General features: G+C 37.5%; 2 protein-coding genes across 2 annotated transcripts; one reads left to right on the top strand and one right to left on the bottom strand.

Moving 5' to 3' along the window:
* LOC109223569 (receptor-like protein kinase THESEUS 1) lies at positions 12,662–15,969 on the top strand. The gene is made up of 2 exons (XM_019387936.1): positions 12,662–12,852; positions 12,960–15,969. The coding sequence occupies exon 2, from the start codon at positions 13,094–13,096 to the stop codon at positions 15,608–15,610; it is 2,517 nt and encodes an 838-aa protein (XP_019243481.1). The 5' UTR covers positions 12,662–12,852; positions 12,960–13,093; the 3' UTR covers positions 15,611–15,969.
* LOC109223575 lies at positions 16,468–17,934 on the bottom strand. Its single transcript, XM_019387950.1, has 2 exons — positions 17,506–17,934; positions 16,468–17,422 (listed from the first exon to the last, which is right to left on the bottom strand). Exons 1-2 carry the CDS (start codon positions 17,735–17,737, stop codon positions 16,629–16,631), a joined length of 1,026 nt encoding a protein of 341 aa, XP_019243495.1. The 5' UTR covers positions 17,738–17,934; the 3' UTR covers positions 16,468–16,628.

Below are 18,317 nucleotides of genomic sequence, written 5' to 3'. Positions count from 1 at the left end.
GGACCTGCTTCTGATGCAAGTGCTTCCTCTTGGAGTCCCCGGCCGGAGAACAAGCATAAAAAAAGGCGACGTTCCTCTACAGCCGAGGGTAAAAATAAGAAAATGAGGGTATGGTGAACAATGCCAGGCACAACGCAGCAGCGGAGCGATCTTTGTTCCCTCTATTGTTCTTTCTATCTTTGTTATGACAGTATTTTTAATTTGTACATTTGTTTTGCAAGCTAACTTCCTTGCTTCTAAGGGCCTTCAGAGGCTGATTCTTTATAAAGAAAAACTCACATCCGAGCGGGATCAATTGTTGGCCGAGCGGGATCAAATTGATGCTCGCCTCCCTGCAATAGAGGCACAAGCTGTCGAGGTCGTTGAGTTGCAGGCTCGGTTGTAGAAAAGCGAGCAAGAGGTGGTAAACCTCAGCCAAGAGGTCGCCCTGTTAAAGGTACAATTTGAAGAGGCCAAGGCAAAGTGGGTCAAGGTCCAAAATATTGTTCTTGTTGCTGCCGATTGTGATGCTGCCTTCATTGAAAGAATAAATAATATGGAGGCGGCCTTGAACTCCAAAGCTGAAGAAGCTGCTGACGTGGAGGAGAAGCATGCCCAAATGGAAGAGAGGTATAAGAAGGTCATGGAGCATAATAAAGTTTATGATTCCATTATCCGTGACCTTGATGTTAGCCTTCAACCCGCTAGATCCGAGCGAAATAACCTTTCGACCGAGGTTGAACAGCTTAAGGAAGAGCTTCAGTGCCGAGCAGCTTCCCTCATTGTTGAAAAAATATATTCTATGTACAACATGAGGAGAAAAACCTTGGAAGAGGCCAAGACGGGTGTCATTGATTTTGATGCCGAAATCTCTAAGGCCCGCGAGTTGGAGTCAACTGCCCGAAGGGGTCTCCCGGTCTAATTTAAAGCGACTGACTCTTCTGGTTCTGTTTCTGAGTTCTTGGGAACTGAAGAGGAACTTGAAGGGGATGATGATGAAGGTCAAGACCTCGATCTGGCGGCAAATCCACCTAATTCTCCCGGGAGGCTCAGATAATTCTCTTCCCCTAGATTCCGGGGATGCAGTAGTCTAACTTTTTCTTCCTTTTTGTTTTTTACTTCATACTTCTGTACTTGTAATGCTTGGCACGTTGTTATATAGAAGTACTTTTTCGTTTAAGTATTGCGCAAATTTTTCTCTTTCCGCCGAGTTATGCAAGGCTTTGGGTGCATTTTTCCCCGATACCATTTGGATTCCAGGCATAAGTTCTTCTGGAATCAACCCTTTACTGTGAGGGTTTCATAAGAGAGGGCCCTCTTATATTTACAGTGCTCTTGAATAGGACGTCTCATATTCATTCCGGCACTAGCATTTGAAGTACTTGCTTAGCTTTTAAAAAATAAAATTAATTCATCGTTCGGACAAGAAACAAGATAATAATAAAAGGACTTTACTTTATTCCTTCCATTTTCAAAAGTACATAAGCATTCGTTGTGCTAAAAAAATTGTCATTACTTGTAGCTAATTTGTATAACTTGTTTCTTCGGGGCTAGCCGCACAGTTCTCGGTCCCGATGATACAACTTTGTTCCCGGATTTCGTAGTCCCGGTGTATGTGGCAGTCATATTACCGTATTTTTTTATCATCCCCCCTAGTGTTCGCATTTGAAGAATGCGAATTTGAACACTAGAAGTCCTGCTCCTTTGAAGATTCCACTAGTGAATGGCTGGATAATCTTTGGTCCGGTAGCAAGCTTCACTTCCTGTTTGGATCTTTGCTACAGAGCAAAAGATTACCTAACCAACCCCAGTGACTTGCACTTGTAAACGGTCGGGTAACCTTTGGCCTGATAGCAAGCTTTATTTCCCGGTAGGAACTTTGCTATCGAGCAAAAGACTATCTAACCGTCCCATAGTGGCTCATTTCTTGCATGCCTTGTAATTTAAAGGTCTGCAAAATAAAAAGAGAATCTTATCTGGTGGCAGCAAACCGACTATATCCATCCCCCATTTCATGAATGGCCAAGGAGACAAAACCGAGTGCAATAGATCTACCGGTTGATGCACCAACGATGCATGGCGTTGACACTTATTGCATTTCTAAACATAAGCCTTAGCATCTTGTTACATTCGGGGCCAGTAGTATCCTGCCCTAATCAGATTTAATACCAAAGAGTCCGCACCTGAGTGATTTCCGCAGATCCCTTCGTGAACTTCTCTCATGAATAAATTAGATTTGGAGGCACCTAAACATCGGGTCAATGGGACTGGAAAAGATCTTCTATAATATTGACCTCCCCTGAAGTAGTATCGGGTTGCTTTAGTGCGCAGCGCCCGGGATGCCTTGGGATCTTCGGGTAGCTTTCCATGCTTGAGATAGTCAACGATCTCATTCCTCCAATCCCAAGCCAAATTGGTCGCGTTTACTTCATAATAACCGTCCGCGTCCAATACCGAATGCATAAGCTGCATGAATGTACCGGAGTCTGATCCCTTCATTTTCGTGGACGATCCAGATTGGCTAGTGCGTCTGCTTTCGTGTTTTCTTCACTCGGGATGTAGGTAATTGACCATTCCCTAAACCTCACGAGCAGAGCCTAGACTTTCAATACATATTGTTGCATGCGTTCCTCTTTGGCTTCGAAGATTTCGTAGACCTTATTTACTACCGTTGGGAATCACATTTTATTTTTATGACCTCGAAGTCTAGTCCCCAGGCTAACTCGAGTCCTACAATCAAAGCCTCATACTTGGCTTCATTGTTAGTCAGAGGAATAGTTCTTATGGCATGACTTAGGGTTTCTCCCGAATGCGTGATTAGTACTATACCGAGCCTGTACCCTTTCGCATTAGAAGTTTCGTCTGTGAATAAGGTCCAGACTCCCGATGTCGATTCTGACACCATCACTGCATCTTTGGTAGCCAAAGGCAGCAGTCCTGGACTAAAATCGGCCACAAAGTAGGTCAAAACTTGTGGCTTAATCGTAGTTCTAGGTTTATATTCTATGCCAAATTCACTTATTTCGACTGCCCATTTGGCCAGCCGACCTGAAAGTTCAAGTTGGTGAAGGATATTCCGTAGGAGAAAGGTTGTCACCACGGCTATCGGATGACATTGGAAATAAGGCCTAAGATTTCGAGCGGCGACTACGAGAGCTAAGGACAATTTTTCGGGATGTGGGTAGTGAGTTTCCGCTCCCGTTAAAATTTTACTAACATAATAAATAGTAGATTACGTACCTTCATCTTCACAGACTAAAACGGCACTTGCCGCTACCTCCGAGACTGCTAAGTAAATTAGCAATTGTTCGCCTTCCTCTGGTTTCAATAATAATAGAGATCTCGATAAATACCTTTTCAAATCCTTTAGAAGCTGTTGACATTCCGAAGTCTATTCAAAATTGTTCTTCTTTTTTTAGAAGTAAAAGAAGTGATGACATTTTTCCGAAGATCGGAAAATGAATCTGCTTAAAGTGGTCAATCTTCCTATCAACCTTTGAACCTCTTTCACCGTTTGATAGCTGGCCAGGGATGTCTTCAATGGCTTTAATTTTATCGGGATTGACTTTGATCCACCTTTGTGACACCAAAAACCCCAAGAACTTACTGGAGCTGACTCCGAATGCACACTTTTCGGGGTTTAGCTTCATGTTGTGCTTTCTTAGGATGTCAAAGGCTTTTTGCAAGTGTTTAAGATGATCACCTGTGTTCAAAGACTTAACCAGCATATCATCTATATAAACTTCCATGGTTTTCCCTATTTGTTTCTCAAACATTTTGTTTACAAGTCTCTAATAAGTGGCTCCAACGTTCTTTAGCCCGAAAGGCATCGCATTATAGCAATATGTGCCGAAGTTCGTTATGAATGAAGTTTTTTCATGATCCTCTAGGTTTATCTTGATTTGGTTGTACCCGGAGTAAGCATCAAGGAAACTTATCAACTCGTGTCCGGTCGTCGCATCAATCATTTGATCAATGTTTGGCAATGGGAACGAGTCTTTGGGGCACGCCTTATTTAGATCCTTATAGTCTATGCACATGCGAATTTATTATTCTACTTGCGAACTACTACTATGTTAGCTAGCTAGTCAGGATACTTTACCTCCCGGATTGAACCGATATCAAGCAAACGAGTTACCTCTTCCTTGACGAATTTGTTTCTGACCTTATCAATAGGGCATTTTTTCTGCCTCACCGGAGGGATGTAGGATCCAAACTTAACTTATGCACGGCCACTTCTGGTGGGATACCTGTCATATTCGCATACGACCACGCAAAACAGTCAACGTTAAATTTAAGAAATTCTATGAATCCTGACCTAAGCTCGGGGTTTAGTCCAGTCCCCAAGTGGAACTTCCTATCCAAGAACTTTTCGAACAACGCGACTTGCTCGAGTTCTTCCGTGGTGGACTTAGTTGCTTCCGTTTCTTCTTGCACCTGGAAATATCTTGGTACTTGATAAGGGTCCGACGACTCCTCTCCCTTGTTGTCTTTGTTTGGCTCAGGAGCAGGCGCCGGTTCCTGTAATTGCTATGCCGCATGTCATTTCCCTTTGCTACTGAAAACCGAGATCGCGTTCATCTCCCTTGTTGTCAGTTGGTCTCCTCTTATTTATTTAATTCCCTCCGGAGTTGGGAATTTCAGCAGTTAATGATATGTTGACGGCATAGCCTTCATCTCGTGTAGAAATAGTCTCCCAAGGATAATATTGTAGCCCATATTGATGTCTACTACTTCAAAAAGGGTCGTCTTCATTACCCCTTCGGCATTCGTAGGCAGCACAATCTCTCCTTGGGTTGTCACGCTTGCCAAATTGAACCCTGCGAGGAGCTTTGTGGCCGGAATGATACTTCCGATCAGCTTGGTTTTCTCCAGCACTCTCTATTGGTTAATATTGGCTGAACTTCCTAGGTCTACCAAAACACGTTTAATTTTAAAATCTAAAACATTAAGAGAGATTTACCAGTGCATAGTTGTGCGATTGTGAGAGTCCATCTACGTCTTTCTCTATGAAGGTGATGTCGTCATCGGCGACTTTTCAGAGTCTCTTGCAATGGGTTACCGATACCTTTGTCTTTTTTTGCTGCCGGGAAAGTTACACCATTAATCTCGTTCCCTCCGAGAATCATGTTAATTGTTAAGCGAGGGAGATCTTCTCCTGTTTTTGAGGGTTCTGCGTTACCCCGATTGTGGCAGTAGTTATTCTTAGCCCGGTCGCTTAAGAATTCTCTAAGATGGCCGTTTTTAGCAATGTCGCCACCTCCTCGTGCAAATGACGGCAATCCCCTATCTGATGGCTGTTAGTCCCGTGATACTCACACCATAGATTTGGATCCCTCTGACTGGGATCAGATCTCATCGACCTGGGGAATCAAGCTTCTTTAATGTTTTTCATTGCCAAAACCAGTTCCACTATGCGACGTTGAAATTGTATTCGGGTAGCCTGGGGTAGGTAGAGTCTTGGGGGCCCGATAAGTCTTGTTCTTCCAACGACCTATTATTCCGGCCACGATCAGCTCTTCTGTCAGTAGCGAATTTGTCGGCCGATCGGAAACCTCTGCTACGTCCTTCGGCCCTCTCGTAGGGAAAAAATCGACCTTTGGAAGACCGTCGATCTGTGTCTAAATCATCCTTCAACTTTTCCTTATTTTTCTCTCGGTCCCGACCCTTGGTTGATGCCGGAAAACCGAGCTGGTCATCCTCAATTCTAATCTTCGACTCATAACTTGTGAAAATCTACCCATGTCATTGCCTTGAACTCGAGCAGACTTTCTTTTAATTTTTGGGAATCATCAGAACTCCTCGGATCCAGGACCTTAGTAAATGCCTCCACTGCATATTCGTCCGGGAAGGCTGGCAGCAGTATCATCTCCTTCTGAAATCTAGTCACGAATTCCCGCAGTAATTCGGACTCTCCTTGTGCAATTCTGAATATGTCGACCTTTCGGGCCTGTACCTTCCTGTCCTTGGCATGAGCTTTGATAAAAGAATCCGCGAGCATTTTGAAGGAATCTATTGAGTGCTCAGGCAGAAGTGAATACCATGTTAAGGCTCCTTTTGCGAGAGTCTCCCCGAACTTCTTCAACAAGACTGATTCAATCTCGTGTTGAGCTAGGTCGTTTCCTTTCACCGTCGTTGTATAGGTGGTGATGTGCTCTTGAGGATCTGAAGTCCCATCATATTTCAGCACATCTGGCATTTTGAGCCGCTTCAGGATTAATTTCGGTGCCGCGCTTAGTTTGAACGGCAACTGGGTGTACTTCTTTGAGTGTGATCCTTTCAACAGCGGCAGTGACATGGGATTTGATCCATTCGGGCGTTAGGTATCATTCTTATTGTTGTTACCGGATTCGGTGTCGTTCCCCCCGGCCCTGTTGAAGACGACCTCACCCTTCGGGGTGTTGTTATCAACCCTTTGTGTTGTTTGGTTTATGGGAGCACCAGGAGGAACTTGACCTCTTCCATTCGCGTTGGTGGAAGCGCGCAACAACGCTTGCTTCAACTACGTCATGACCTGGTCTTGCCGTGAGAGGTGGCCCATAATAGCCCTTTGTTGCTCCCTTAAGATTTTCACTGTTTCCACACGTGCTCGTCTTCGGCATCATTGAGTTGCCTCTCGAACGTGCTGTGGATACTGCCCACAATGGACCGGGATGGCTACGCCCTCCTCGTTGCGGGTAGCGCTGATTGAATCTTTGTGCTAAGGCTGATTTCTTTGGGCCTCAACGTTGTGCGTGTTGTTGACACTGTTATCTGCTATTTTGTATGATTTTTCGCTAAGAGACCAAGAATTTAAACAGGTTCATAATAGATGGAAGGATCAACCCAATTACGCACCTGTCTAAGTACCACGGTGGGCGCTAAATTGTTTACCCGTGAAAAGATACAGTTGAATTTATACGTGGTTTATAGACAAGCGAATCGATTTGATCCCAAAATAATAAATAAATTAAATAAAATGCAAGACTTAGTGTTGAAATCGAGACGACATAGCAGATAGCTTGGTTCCGGGAGCAAAGTTTCTGAAGATAGTAATAATAACAATAAGCGAGAAATAAAATGTTATTGAGCTTATCATAATGTGTATAGCATAAGTTTGTCAGAAAATTCGTCTCCTTACAATGACTGTCGAACTCACTATTTACAGTTGCACCTAGGGAACAAGGTCCTAAGATCAAACCCCTCGTAAATGACAATCATGGTGGTCATTGAAGAATGTGCAACGGTGTGCTATGAATGTCATATTCTCTGTAACGGACTATGTACTTAATGCTATAGAATATTCTCCATTGAATATTACGGGCGGCAGACATTTATTTGTCTTTATGAGCAACATTCCCTTCGGGGACAACCGAGATTGTTGCCTCGCTTTGCATCAGTCTCCGACTCCACGTGTCACTCTATTATGCGAGAATTTAATATGAACATATTTTACCCTATACACAAACCAAAATCATTTAGGGATAATTTCATGTAAATACAACTCACACATCTGACTTGCAATATAATAGCCCAGTCATAACTTTACAAATCTGTAGCCCAAAAATATTCGGCTAATATTTGAAAAAAGAGTATTCTCTAACTTTTTTTATTCGGCAACAGAGTTTAATCAGGATAATTATCTTATTTAGATGAAGTCATGAGATTTTCTAATTCTTCTGTCGTATAATTTCTCCCCCAATTTGTTTTTACTGCTGCAAGTTGTCCCCCAATTTTTCTTTGATTCTACTTATATGGTAAAATTTAGAAACAATTGTTGCAAGTTCGTGATTTGGTGGAGAATCAACAAGGAAAGTAGATTTATACATGAATTATTCCAGAAAAAGGAAGAAAACATGAAAATTTTTTTAATTTGATTATAAATATGCAGTACATGTATAATGATGTATAACTATGTATAAACTTGTATATGGAATGTATAATAATGTATATCAAAAGAATAAGAGAAAGAGAAGAAGAATATAAGTGATGTTATGAACATATATATACATTTATATATAATTATATATATTTATACATAATTATACACAATTATACAATAATGTATAAGTGTGTATAAATAGTGGTTATACAATATTTATACCAGAACACATCTTATGTTCAATATTACACCTCTATTTCAGTATCAAAATATCAAAAGAGAGTTTTTCAGAGGAAGTTAGATCTGAAAATTAAAGAGGAGAAAAGATGGAGATGGAATTGTTTTATAAAAGAAGATAAAACTGGAACATCATCTGAAGAACTTGAAAATTGTCTGAATACAACAAAAGACCTCTTTTTCATTCTCCGATGACTTCACTGACTTCATCGTCGACCTATTTACCTTGAAAATTGAAGGAAAAAAATGGAGGATGTCTGCAACTCTTCAACCTCTTTCCAGCAATTTGAGAAGAAACAAAAAGTTATTAATGGAGGATAAACGTATTTTGTCTTAAAAAAATTCACATTGCACACACAAAAAAAAAAAAAAGAGGACTCCAAATAGAAATAGCGATTTAGTCTCCTTGAGGAGATGTTTATTACAGTAATGGAAAAGGCCTTCCTGTTAGGTTGAATGAGAGAATGACTGCTGCAGCTAAAAGAGGAAGAAGCATTTGGATATAGGTTTTGGTGAAAAGTTGAAGAAAGACAAAAGAAGGATAAAGGAGGCTAGGTTAACCAATGAAATGGGCTATGCATTATTTGCAAAATGGGCTATGCCAGATAAAGTTTCAAAACATGGACTAATTTTTATTCTGAAATTGGGCCAACTGACATAAAATGTAATTCTGTCAATCATTTATTATTAAAAACCAACTTAGACAGTGTTTTTTAGGCACCATAACTTTGCGTCTTGCAACAATTTTAACCAAAGGCAGAATTGTCCGTAAATTATGTTAACATAAGAATTTCTAATAATTCAAAATGGTAAAAAATTTCCCTCTTTGGGAGAGTTGCAAAATCGTGAAGAGGAATAATACTGTTAGCACGTCAAAACCGAAAAGAATGAGTAATATTCTTTATATCCCAAACGAAAAGAATAATTATAACCTTATAAAAAAGGGTAGCAGGTGGGGACATTAGTGTTCGTAGCCATGTGCACAAATGCGGCGGTTATTAGAAAAAAGGTTTGATAGACCCAAAATAGAATAACGCTGGTAACGTCTAACCTCCACAAAGTCAAGATTCCGTCACTAAGTCTCCGTCCATCTTCACATGTTAAGCAACGCCGTCAGTTGCCAAGTGATATGTTATTCCGCATTCCGCGACGCAAAACTACAGTGACCGAACAGAAACTCAAACGGCCAGGCGGCGTGACGCCGTGACGGTAACAGAGCTATGCCGTTAATAGTTGTCTCCTCCGTATCTTAAAGCCGCGTAGAAGCGGGTCCCAGGCAGCCTTGGTTCCCCAGCAAGGCAGTAACACAAGTAAACTAATTAATTCCTCAAATCCTCATCAAAGATTATACTGTATGTATACACGCACATATACATTTAAGGTATTCCAACTATCTCAGCACATCTCCTAATAATTACTCATTCTTTACTACTATTAATTAAATCTTAATCTCAAATAATTCTAAGTTGCTTTATTTATATTCATTTTACTTCATTCAACATCTTAAAATCATAAAACTTTGGTATTACTTATGCTTCGTTTACTTATCATTTTCGTTTTCGATATAACTAGTAATCATTATAATTTACTAGTGTTAGAACTCCTGCGCGATGCGCGGATAATTTGACAGAATATTAATCTTATAAAATTATGATCTAATATATGATATTATTTTAATAAATATTAGTTATATTTTATTATTTAATATAATGTGCAGAAATATAACAAAATCTATACAAACTCAAAGGATACACATCATAAAGTAACGAATAAATTGTTTGTTCCTTATTTATGCTTATTGTCAAATTAGCAAGTAGATAATACTAAACATTTACTAATATAATATTTTATTAACTTGTCAATTACTTAATATTTTGAAACTACTTATCTTTAATAAAACATAGATATACATTTTCTTACTCTTGAAATAAAATTATTTTTTAAACTTATGTTATGCTGTTCAAAATTCTTAAATTATCTATATTTATTGATAATTCTTTTGAGTGTATTAATTTATCTTTTATTTTTTAATCTAATTAAAATATAAATATCAAAAAATTATCTTTATCCCCCTCTTTTCATACATTCTTTTCTACTGTAATATTTGATTAGTTTTCTCATTTTGTAGTTTACTGAAATTTAAATGATGTAATATCTTTTTACTAAATTATAATTTTGAATTCATCAAAAGTATAAAGATATAAGTATTTTATTATTTTTATAAAAAACTACCAATATTTTAATAATTATTAATTTTTGTTATATATATAATATGTTTATCTTATATATAATATTATAATAGTATCTTTATATTTTTCATTATGAAATTATGAGTTTTACTTATTAATTAAATTTTCTAAATGATAAATTTAATTAGTATATACATTTTACGTGATTTATAATTGTTTGTTTATTATGATTTTAGTTATGTGTATATGTATGGCTTTTCTCATCATAATTCTAATTATAAGTGTTATATTTTTATATTTTCCCACAAATTTATATATATATATATATATATATATATATATATATATATATATTTTGTTCCTTTCTTATCTAATTGCATTATCAATTAATTATTTTTTAAATTGTCATATGAATTATTAATAAATTACTAGTTTAATATAATACAATGAATATTATTTTATATTACTCTTGAAATTGAACTTGGCTTTATCATGTATGACTTTCTCATAGTTATTTCAATATTTAAATTTATCAATAATATTTTCGAGTATTTTCTATTTACTTAATTTTATCAAATAAATTTAATGTGAGGTTAGAATCACATTATATTCTATTATCCTCATACATTAATTTTTGTTCTACAATATTTTAATATTTTTTCATTATGTTTATCTATAATATGAATACTATTGTATTATTTTTCTAAATGGATGGTGTTGAATTAGTTCAAAGGTTAAACAAAGAAGTTCTTTTAATATATGTCACGAGCAATAGACTTTTATTCTATTTCTCAAAATTATTTTATTTTTGAAATTATCAATAATAATTTTGAGTATTTTTTTGATAGTTTATTCTATTTCTTAAGTTAATTTACAGTATAATTAGACTCACACTATCTCTATTTTCCTCTCTTTATATATTATTGTGCATTTTATGATATTGTAGTTTGATTTTTTGATGTCGTATTTTACTATAACTCAAAAAGTGATATAGTTTATTCTAAATTTTAAGGACTAATACTTCAAGTAGCTGCATGATTAGTAGATCTAATTCAGCTGCTCCTTAAATTTTCTATCAAGCTCTAACTTTTCTCTATCACATTCACACGACCATCTCCTCTAATTTTCTATCCATTTCTTTACTATTTCAATGTACCAATTGTTTGAACCTTAATCCCCTCTTAACCGTATATAATTATTTTCTCTCTCTCTCTCCTATCCATTCAATTTGAATTTTTAGTTTTTTATTTAAAAAAAATAATTTAAAAACTTTAACTTGAAAGTATTCCATAATTTGAATGGGTAGTTTTTTTTAATATTTATTTTCTTTTTATTAAATATAATTATAAGATATTTATATTTATTAATTCAAATAGTGTAACTATTTAATTAAAATTTAACATTTAAAAGTTTTTTAGTTAGAAAGGTAGTTTATTTTGTCTTAACAATGTCACTTGACTTTTTGTAGCCACTTAACTTAAGGAGATTGTTTTTCGTCTACTTTTAATTATAGATATATATTAGGAAGCACTAGCCATTCAATTTGAATTTTTATTTTATTTATTTATTTTTATTTTAAAATAATTTTAAAACTTCAGCTTGAAAGTACTCCAAAATTTGAATGTGTAGTTTTTTAATATTATTTTTGTTTTTTATTATAGATAATTATAGGATATTTATATTTATTTATTCAAATAGAGTAACCAATTAATTCAAAATTTAAAATTTAAAATATTTTTTATTTAGAAAGGTAATTATTTTGTCTTAACAATGACACTTGGCTTTTTGTAGTTATGCCACTTGGCTTAATGAGATTGTTTTTTCGGCTACTTTTAAACATAGATAGATAAGTATCTCAAATTTAGCTATTACTTCAATTTACCAACAAAAACAAAGTAGCTATACCTTACACTTGATACAATCATACAACATAGAATTAACTAATACCTAAATTGGCTAATACCTAAATCTCTGCGATGTATAGCTAATAAGCCCTACAAATCTTGCATTTATCCGTACAACATATCTAGAATAAAAGCATTATCATTTAATTGTAACAACACTTCAAAGTAAATTCCAACTAATTGTTATCTCAATATGGATTTTTGTTTCTATTGTTTTAAAGTATTATGTTTTTACCTAAAAGAATATTAATATTAAGTTTATCCCGTTTCTTTTATCACCTTTTAATCATTAAAATCACACCAATGTTACACCTCGTTTTCTTTTTATCCCTTTCAATCATTATATCTACTATTGCATTATAAGAAATAAAATATAAAAATTCCAAGCAAAGCGGAGAGAAATTATTAACGACCACTTACAGAAGTTTCATAGCATTTTCTGCTATAATATTCTACATTTTACTAAAGATACTGAGTATCAAAACCAAACCACAATGTCCCTTGAAAAACAGCTGTTGCAACTGGGGGTGTAATATGCAGGTCTTCTGTGGGTCCCTCATTTTTCCCTTTGCTATATCTCTGTAAAAATACAGCCTAATCAACACTTCAACAGCCTGTAAAGAGCTGTTGAACTTGCACTAAAAAAGCTCTACTTCATTGTGTTTTCATGGTGGCATTTCAGGTATATTATTCTTTTTTTTTTGCTTCATACCCATTTCAAATCTTCAAATTTGTTAAGATAAGGGTAGTACCAAAAGCTTAAGTCTTTTTGTTCTTACATTGCTCCAGATAGATCTATGATTCTTGAATCATTGTGAGATTGAGGGCTTTTTGGGAAGTTCAAGTCCTAATATTAATGGTTTGCAATATCAGTACTTAAATTCTTTTGGGAGAATTCTGGTGTCTACCAGTTGCTTGTTGAAATGGTGATTTTTGTTCTAGTTGTTGTACTGTCCAGTTTTTTTATTCAAGAATCCAATGCTGCATTTACTCCTGCTGATAACTATTTGCTTGCTTGTGGATCTTCCAAAAATGTAACCTTTCTTGGCCAGATTTTTGTTCCTGATACAACCCATTCTTCAGTTGCTTTAGAAAGTCCAGAAAATTCTATTGCTTCTACATCCAATTCCACTGCCCCATTTTCAATTTACCAGTCTGTTAGAATTTTCCACACTACAACATCTTACAAGTTTGATATTCATCAACAAGGGCGACACTGGGTCCGCCTTTATTTCTATCCTATTCCTGGCCATAACTTAACATCTGCCTCAATAACAGTGGTCACAGAAAACTTTGTACTGTTGAACAATTTCAGTTTCAATAAGTATAAAGGTAAATACCTTTTTAAGGAATATGCAATCAATGTCACTTCAGATAGCTTGACTATTGCTTTAATCCCTTCGAACAACTCAGTTGCGTTTATTAATGCGATTGAAGTTGTATCAGTACCTGATGAGTTGATTCCTGAACAAGCAGTGGCTGTTTCTCCAACAGCCCCTTTCAATGGTCTTTCTGAACTAGCCCTTGAGACTGTTTATCGGCTAAACATGGGCGGTCCTTTGGTTACTGCTCAGAATGATACCTTAGGGAGAACTTGGGAGAATGACGTGAAGTACCTGCACGTCAACAGCTCTGCGGTCGATGCTTCAGTTAATCCTTCAAGCATAAAATATCCGGATACCATCCGTCCTGAAATAGCACCAAATTGGGTTTATGCTACTGCTGAAACCATGGGAGATGCTAATACTGCCAATGGGAATTTCAATATTACATGGGAGTTCCCAGTTGATCCGAGCTTCATGTATTTCATCCGTGTACATTTTTGTGATATCGTGAGCAAATCCATGAATACTCTACTTTTTAACCTGTATATAAATGATGACATTGCTTTACTGGACCTAGACTTGTCAAATTCAGCTGGTAACTTGGAGGTGCCGTATTACAAGGACTTTGTCTCCAACTCCACAACGAATTCAGGTGTTCTGACAGTCAGTGTTGGTCCAGACACAGGAGCGGATTGGATCAATGCGATTATGAACGGATTGGAAATCATGAAGATAAGCAACGCAGCTAGAAGCTTGAGTGGGGTTTCGTCTGTCGAGACTCTACTTGTGATGCATCATCACAAAAAGAACAAGAAAGGTGTTATAATCGGGTCTGCTGTGGGAGCATCAGCTGCATTAGCAATTATTGGGTTGTGTTTTTGCTGCTTGGTAGCCCGCAGATCAAAGACCTCTCAACAGGGGCAGGGGCATCCATGGCTTCCTCTTCCACTGTACGGAAACTCTTTAACTTTGACAAAGATGTCTACAACTTCTCAAAAGAGTGGAACAGCAAGCTGTATCTCCTTAGTTTCAGCCAATCTTGGGCGATTCTTTAGTTTCCAAGAAATAATGGATGCTACTAATAAATTTGATGAAAGCTTGCTTCTTGGGGTTGGTGGTTTTGGTAGAGTCTACAAGGGAACACTAGAAGATGGGACAAGGCTTGCTGTCAAAAGAGGAAACCCGAGATCTGAACAAGGTCTCGCTGAATTTCGAACAGAGATTGAAATGTTGTCCAAACTTCGCCACCGCCATCTTGTGTCTTTGATCGGCTATTGTGATGAAAGATCAGAAATGATATTGGTTTATGAATACATGGCGAATGGACCTCTCCGAAGTCATCTTTATGGAACGGATCTTCCACCTCTCTCATGGAAGCAGCGTCTTGAGATTTGTATAGGTGCTGCAAGGGGGCTGCATTACCTCCACACTGGTGCATCCCAAAGTATCATTCACCGTGATGTGAAAACTACAAACATACTCTTGGATGAGAATTTTGTAGCCAAAGTTGCTGATTTTGGTCTTTCTAAAACTGGACCGGCTCTTGATCAGACCCACGTCAGTACTGCTGTTAAAGGTAGCTTTGGATACCTGGATCCTGAGTACTTTAGAAGACAGCAGCTTACAGAGAAATCAGATGTTTATTCATTTGGTGTTGTCCTAATGGAAGTGCTGTGCACCAGACCTGCACTGAATCCAGTCCTACCACGGGAACAAGTCAATATAGCGGAATGGGCCATGACTTGGCAAAAGAAAGGCATGTTGGATCAGATAATGGACCCAAATCTTGCAGGGAAGGTGACTTCAGCCTCCCTTAAGAAGTTTGGGGAGACGGCGGAGAAGTGTTTGGCTGACCATGGAGTTGATAGACCTTCAATGGGAGATGTTCTGTGGAATCTGGAATATGCTCTTCAGCTTGAGGAAGCCTCATCAGCTCTGGCGGAGCCCTATGATAACAGTACAAACCATATACCCGGCATACCTTTGACACCACTTGAGCCATTCGACAATAGTGTGAGTATGATTGAAGGGATTAACTCCGGAACAGATGATGATGCAGAGGATGCTGCCACTAGTGCTGTTTTCTCTCAGCTGGTAAACCCACGGGGAAGGTAAAAAGAAACACTCTCTGGTGTATGTGTTCAGCCATTTGACATCCCAAAGTTTTTATTTTATGGCTTCAACAGAGAGTTAATGTCATTTAAAAATCTTTTCATTCATAGTATTTGAGTCAATTTTTCTGAATAAAAATGCTCGAGTATGTACTGTAAATGATTTGTGGAGCTGGGCATCCATTGAAATTTGTCTTTGTAATACTAAGAGTTGTAACCTTGTTTGAACAATTACATAGGTGATACAGCTGCTTTTTTCTTTCTTTTTCTCATAGATATCATGACTATAAATTGTCAAAGCTTTGTAATCAGTGACTCAGAGAGTAACAATATTAAGCAATTGCTGCAGCACTTTAGCTGAATTATCTTCTGATAGTGGCTGAGTTTGTCAAGCTTTTACTGCTGCCTTTGTTTCCATAAAGACAACAACAATGCTCTCTTAAATTGATCGTTGTTATGAGATAAACTCCACGTTGGGGAATCGGCTTTGACTGAGCTTTACCAATTTGATTATGAAACACTTCAGTTGAACACAGATTATCTTTCTGTTTTGCATACACTAATCCTCTTTAGAAGCTGTGCTGCGGGCTTCTCAACATCTTAAACATCTGGTAGTTATTAATATGTGGGAAATCTGATTCATCTGTCGTTGGATCTTTTATATCATATGCTTCAATAATTTCCTTTGATGCAGTATTGGGCTAATGGTAACCATTTCTTACGCTGAAGTTCTTAGCCGCTCTTTTAATGTATCCAATTCTAGCATTTTTTCGTAGGTTACACTTGAAAAGTTTTTTTGAAGTCTTGTATACATATGCAATTTGTAATTCTGAACTAGGGCATATCAGTAGTCATGTATCCTTGAGGGAAAAAACTTGATTATATAATAAACATACAAAAAGCCCAAATAAAACTAGAAATCCATGCTTTGACATAGATTGTTGGAACAAAAAAGCTTTTGATTTTCTGCAGGTGACAATTTTTTCAATTGAAACAAAAGAAACAAAATCCCAATAGAGTCCTCATTTTCTGCAAACTATTCCATGGCCGCTGCTTGATCCCCCAGTACAGTCTAAAGCCCCAAAATCCATGACTAGTGGGTCTGATTCTTCCAAAACTCCAGCTGGAGAGAAGATACAGGATCTACAGTTGGGAGACAAAAGGGTTGGAGTTCTGTACTTGTCTTCACCTCCCACTACAGGCATTGCAACACCTAGTTTTGCTGGATTCTTGAAGTCTGGCTGGTAAGTTCGGCCAAGAACACCTTCAACCTTCGTCGAGAGTCCATAGAATCTGAACTGCACGTCCAGGTGAGCGAAGCAGTCATCAGAAGGTAACTGATAGTTGTGGATCCTGTCATCTTCTTTTGTAATAGGTACTACATTAACTGAAATTTCTGCAACTTCTGAAAGTGTGATCAAAGCACCGTTCTTGCTTGAAGTTCTTTCTACCTTAATGCTGCTGCTTTCAGAGGATTCCCATGTAGATGGATAGCCTTCTGGTATGCCTAACTCCTTTCCGTCGTAATAGAATTTCAGGTGATCAACTTCGTCGTCCCAAGTCTCTGCCTTGGTAGCCTCAACAGAGAAAGCATGCGTGTCAAAGAGGATTCCAAGAGCTTGAATCCATGTGTAGTCTCGGGGTCTACCAGCAGGTCGAAGGCCAATGAAGCGAGCATTAATCTGGAGATTAAGGTCTGAAACTAAGCTGAAATGCTCATTGCTCTTGCCATGGAAGTAAAAGACAATTCCATCTCCACCAATGAAGCGAGGATCCAAGCATGCTGCTCCGGGGTGATTGCAATTCGCCTTCCTATCTGTAAGTATCAAGCATGTGAATAACATAAAAAGAGAAATAGGATCAAGGATTAAGAACATATATATAGAGAGAAACTCTTACTTCTGCACTCAGCCTTGCACATGGGGGAATTACAGTTGAGATAGCAAACTTTAGCGTTTGGTTGACTTGGATATGCTGTTGGGCATTCTGGTGGGCAGTAAATTCGTTTCAGAAAGCATTTGCTTTTCCTGTTGTTGCAGGTTATAAGTTCTCCTCCTTCGATCTCTGTTAGACCAGCTAGGAAGAGTAGTATCACAATGGCGAAAAACCACTTGTTTATTAGGTTACTCATTTTCTCCTTTCAAGCTGTATGAAGCTCAAGATGGTGAAGTTTGTCTTCCCCCTTGGCCTCTTATAGAGTAGGCCAAGAACTTTTTCTTTATCAAGTCATATTTTATTTTCTGCAATTTGCCAGTAAAATACTCATTCTAGCTCGTTGGTTCATTCTAACTAGATCTTGAAGAAGAAACTTGCAGTTTAAGATGGATCGCTGTAATGCTTTGCGTAGTTTATAATCGATAGTCAATGCTTTGGGACTTGCAACAGAGTATAATAAAAAGAGTTGACAATTTGGGGCCTTGTTTCAAGGTATATACATGTGAAAGAAGTTTACTAGCTGCTGTGTGGTGGAACATTGAGGTCTAAGAACTAAGAACATTGACATGTTCTGAAGGAACCTGGATTCTTGCCTATGTTTCCTCCGTGAACAGAGATCTTCAGACATCACCTACATCGTCAATTGTTCATAAAGTTGCCTTAGCCTAAAGATACCGTGTCTGTAACCGCATTTACTCTCTCAACCAATTGGTTTGATACGCGGGCGGATCTAGGTGGATTTTGCGCGTTCAACTAAACACATTGCTTTTGCCTCT

The sequence above is a fragment of the Nicotiana attenuata genome, chromosome 1 (genome assembly GCF_001879085.1).
Source record: "Nicotiana attenuata strain UT chromosome 1, NIATTr2, whole genome shotgun sequence".
In the NCBI taxonomy this organism is placed as follows: Eukaryota; Viridiplantae; Streptophyta; class Magnoliopsida; order Solanales; family Solanaceae; genus Nicotiana; species Nicotiana attenuata.
This window is presented reverse-complemented; position numbering and strand designations above follow the sequence as displayed.

Excerpts from the sequence above, each read along its gene's own strand:
- LOC109223569 (XM_019387936.1), top strand. The coding sequence starts at position 13,094 with ATGGTGATTTTTGTTCTAGTTGTTGTACTGTCCAGTTTTTTTATTCAA.
- LOC109223575 (XM_019387950.1), bottom strand. The coding sequence starts at position 17,737 with ATGAGTAACCTAATAAACAAGTGGTTTTTCGCCATTGTGATACTACTC. Across the intron at positions 17,423-17,505 it reads GTGCAAGGCTGAGTGCAGAA|ATAGGAAGGCGAATTGCAAT; the intron begins GTAAGAGTTTCT and ends TGATACTTACAG.